The 4,047-nt window shown below is 36.2% G+C and overlaps 1 protein-coding gene across 1 annotated transcript; it reads left to right on the plus strand.

Annotated features, from left to right (window-relative positions):
• Positions 1-2,536: 2,536 nt before the first annotated feature.
• On the plus strand, positions 2,537-2,983 carry LOC145129266 (uncharacterized). The gene has a single exon (XM_079063964.1). It carries the CDS (start codon positions 2,537-2,539, stop codon positions 2,981-2,983), a length of 447 nt encoding a protein of 148 aa, XP_078920090.1.
• Positions 2,984-4,047: the final 1,064 nt, after the last annotated feature.

A 4,047-nucleotide genomic window follows, 5' to 3' on the forward strand; every position in this document is an offset into this window, starting at 1 on the left:
TCGATCCACCATTGACGACTGCTACAACTACTTGTTCCTTCGACCCCTTGTTGCCGACGACGAGAAAGAAACCCACAAAGGGGCTCGCCGAAGAGAACTTTCCCCCACTACACCCACCGAGACCACAAACAACCTCGCAACATCTTCCCTCTTTCCCTTCGGCCTCATTGACCCCTGAATACGCTCCCCTCCTCGCGATTTCACCCACTGGATCACCTGGTGGTTGTTCTCAGTCGTCTTTCACTTTCTCGATCACATGAGGATCGAACTCCTCCCCCCCAATTGATTTTGCCTTTGTGCTTTCCTTCGTAGTCCCTTCATGTCACCTTCGTTCATTTGCCTTCGTCCATATTTCCTTTCTATTTCCAAAGGGCTTCTAGCCCAGCGGTATCCGGTGTTGCCCTCCCTCCTTGAGGTTGAGGGTTCAAGTCCCGTCGTGGACATAGGTGGATTTAAGGTGTAGTTTAGGAGTATGTTAGATTCGTTGTTTCAAAAAAAAATCCCGATCAAACAAAAAGACAGGACACAAAAAGCCCGAAGTCCTTTAGTTTTAAGAAATAACCAAATAACCCCCTACTGCAACATTCATTTTTAAATAAGCCCTTTCCCCAAAACTTTGGTTTATTTAAAACAAAACAACCCCTCCTTTGGTTATTTTTTAACAGAATAAATCCCAATCTTCAAACTTTGAAAAAAAAATAAGCATTTCAGCCCCTTCATTGGAAATTCCTAACAAAATCAGTCCAATTTTCAAAAATAAATTCCATTAAAATCATTTCAGTCCCTCCCTTGATTTATTTTAACCAATTTAGTCGTACTTTGGTTAATTAAATTACAAAACAGCCCTTATAGTTTAGTGAAGTTACAAATCAACCCCTATAGTGTAAATTTATTACAAAACGGTCCTGTAAGTATTTCAAGGTTCAAGAATCGTGGTTGTGCAGTTTCTCACAACAAGTTTCTCAAAATAAACCGATTCCAACAAATCAAAATTCACGCTTCAAGGGTGAGTGTTACGGCCCCATTTTAACGCTTTTACATAATTCGGGGGGGGGGGGGGGGGGGAATGCATGTGCTATAATTTATTTGGTTTATGAAAAACGCTTACAAATTTATAACTAGTTTATACTATGTTATTTTGTTAAATAACACCTCATATCTAAATAAACTAGTTATCGTATGTCATATAGATATATTATAGTTGTTATGATTATATTATAACTAATAAAATGATATATCTTTCTACTACAAAGGGTTATGACTTTTTATGTACAAAAAGCTTGTCATAAAACATGTGTCGTAATCGGTTATCAACTCAATAGTTTTTTACATTATATTGTGTTTACATGTACATATAAGTATATGTATACAAGCTATAAAACTTGTATCCTAGGTTCTTACATGTATTAGTGTACACTCCCATAAGATTTGTCACATATGTAAACGAATATCATGCACTGTTACACTTATACTTATCAAACATACTAGAATTTTATCCGTACAATTACATTCGTATACTTTAGTTAATGACCTTTATAGTCATATTGTTTAAAACAACTTTATTCGTATATCAACATATCCGTTGATCAATATTTGCGGTTGCTAAATACAACCCTGGCAAATAACTATATCTGTTTATCCGTATCTGCGGTTGCTAACTACAACCCTGACAGATAACTATATCCGTTTATCCGTATCTACGGTCGCTAACTACAACCCTGGCAGATAACTATATCCGTTTATCCATAAAACTTAAATTGTACTACTTTATCCGTTTATCCGTAAAACTTAAATCGTACTACTTTATCCATTTGTCCGTAAAACTTTAACTGTGCTACTTTATCCATATAAATATCTTAAACCTTTACATATCACGTCCAATGAAGCATTGTAAGGGTTACATCTCGTCATATAGTTTGGTTATAGGATTCACTATAAACATTAACTAGAATCTTTCTCTATTACTACAAAATCAAGGGTTTGATTTCTTTCAACACTATTTTATCTATGAATTTACTTATGCAAAGATACATTTTGGTTTTTCAAAAGTTATTCAAAGACTCTTTACAAACACAGTTCTAAGTATTATCATACTTACAAAGAAATAACATTTTAGACTTTTTAAAAGTATTACTGCTAATCGCAGAAAACCTGTAACTCTCACCAACCTTGTGTTGACCCTCAAAATTAGATGTATTCTTAGGATATCATCAAACAAGATCTCAGACAGAAGGTTAGTCATGGATTTTCAGGAAACCTAATTATCTAGTTTTGTTATGTCTGCATAACTGTTTAAGGCAATTTATATACTATACTATTATCTGTAAGAACCATGTATTCAAACATCAAGATGAAATACAAATGTTGTTTTATTTATTGTTATACTTGTACTATATATCCAATTGCTTGTGATCCGTGAACTTTGTCGCACAGCCCGGTGTGTTCTGGCGCCTCGGTGGGAGGTGTGACAACCCACTACGATTCTCTCTCAGAAGATTATAGGAGACAATTTGACAATGTTGAATGAGTTCCAAATATGGTCCTCACAGACATCACCATATTCCTACAATTTATGGGTAACAACCTTGACAACTTCGATCTTCTAATTGTAAACTCTGATTTAAATTTACAATCGGGAGTTTTTCGTGAGGTACAAGAAGAATGCTCTATAGTTGTGGAAGGTGACCATTTTCATGCCAAAGCGTTTCTTAATCTTGAACAAAAATATGCATATGATGAGATCATGAGGTATGTATGTATTGATTGTGCAGGAGTTTTCTTCATAAATGGTCCTGGCAGAACTGGAAAAACATATATGTACAAAGATTTACTTGCTAATATACACAAACTTGGTTATATTGCACTCGCCACAGCTTCATCGGCTGTTGCGGCTAATAACATGCCTGGGGAGAGAACAGCTTACTCGCGTTTCAAACTTCCTCTAACTCCTGATAATAACTCATTCTGTAAAATCCAAACATAAAGCAGTACCGCTCAACTACTTCGTCTTGAAAAAAAATATCATATGGGATGAAGCATCGATGACAAAGCGACAGGTGGTGGAGGCGTTTTATCGTACAATGCAAGATATCAATGGGGTGGCGATCCCTTTTGGTGGAAAGAAAATGGTTATGGGAGGCGATTTCAGACAAGTTTTGCCAGTCGTAAGACGTAGGCGATTTCACATCTTGAAGGTTGTGGGCCAGGGGTAATCCAACTAGGAGGTTTTGGACCCGTTATGTATGGGGGCAAGCCAACCGATAGGTTGTGGCCTGGGGGTAATCCAACTAGGAGGTTGTGGACCCGTTATCTGTTTAATTATATGTTTATGTGGTGGTACTTTGGGGGAACTCACTAAGCTTTGGCTTACAGTTTTAGTTTATGGTTTCAAGTACTTCCGAGTATCATGGGAAGGCGAAGGCTTGATTGTACACAGCTACCTGTTTTTATGTCTTTTTGGGTCTTGGGAAAATTCTGATTTGAAATAATGCTTTTGAAATAATGACTCTTTATTGTAAACAATATTGGTTTATGGTTGTTTTTTTTTGAAAATTTTAAATTTATAGTGATTTTATTCCGTGAGTGTTACAAGTTGGTATCAGAGCATTGGTTTGAGAGAATTGAATGAGCATTCGTGTGAATCTAGACTCAAACTAGGGAACAACAAAAGCTTTTAAGCTGATTTTCGAAAATTGTTTTCAAAAGTAAACAAGGAAGGGTGCAATGTGTACGATCAGCCAGAGCAAGAAAGTATACCCCAAATTACCCACACTATTATTTTCTATTATATTTATGATAGAACAACATGCTCGTGATAGGTTAGGGATCTTTGGGAATTTCATGATAGAATTGCCTGACAATTGATTCCTGATAGCCTAGGGTTTTTTTCTTGTATGGAGTTGACACCATTACTGTACTTTCTTAGTGTATACATCATAGTCTTACATAATTGGGATTTTATATCTGGAGAATGTTTGATTTGTCCTTAATTCGTGTTCCTTGTCTGGTTATGGGCTTAGGGTAGAATCAAGTATTCGATTGTCTATA

Source organism: Lactuca virosa, chromosome 1 (genome assembly GCF_052849685.1).
Source record: "Lactuca virosa cultivar CGN04683 chromosome 1, Lactuca_virosa_CGN04683_v6, whole genome shotgun sequence".
NCBI lineage: Eukaryota > Viridiplantae > Streptophyta > Magnoliopsida > Asterales > Asteraceae > Lactuca > Lactuca virosa.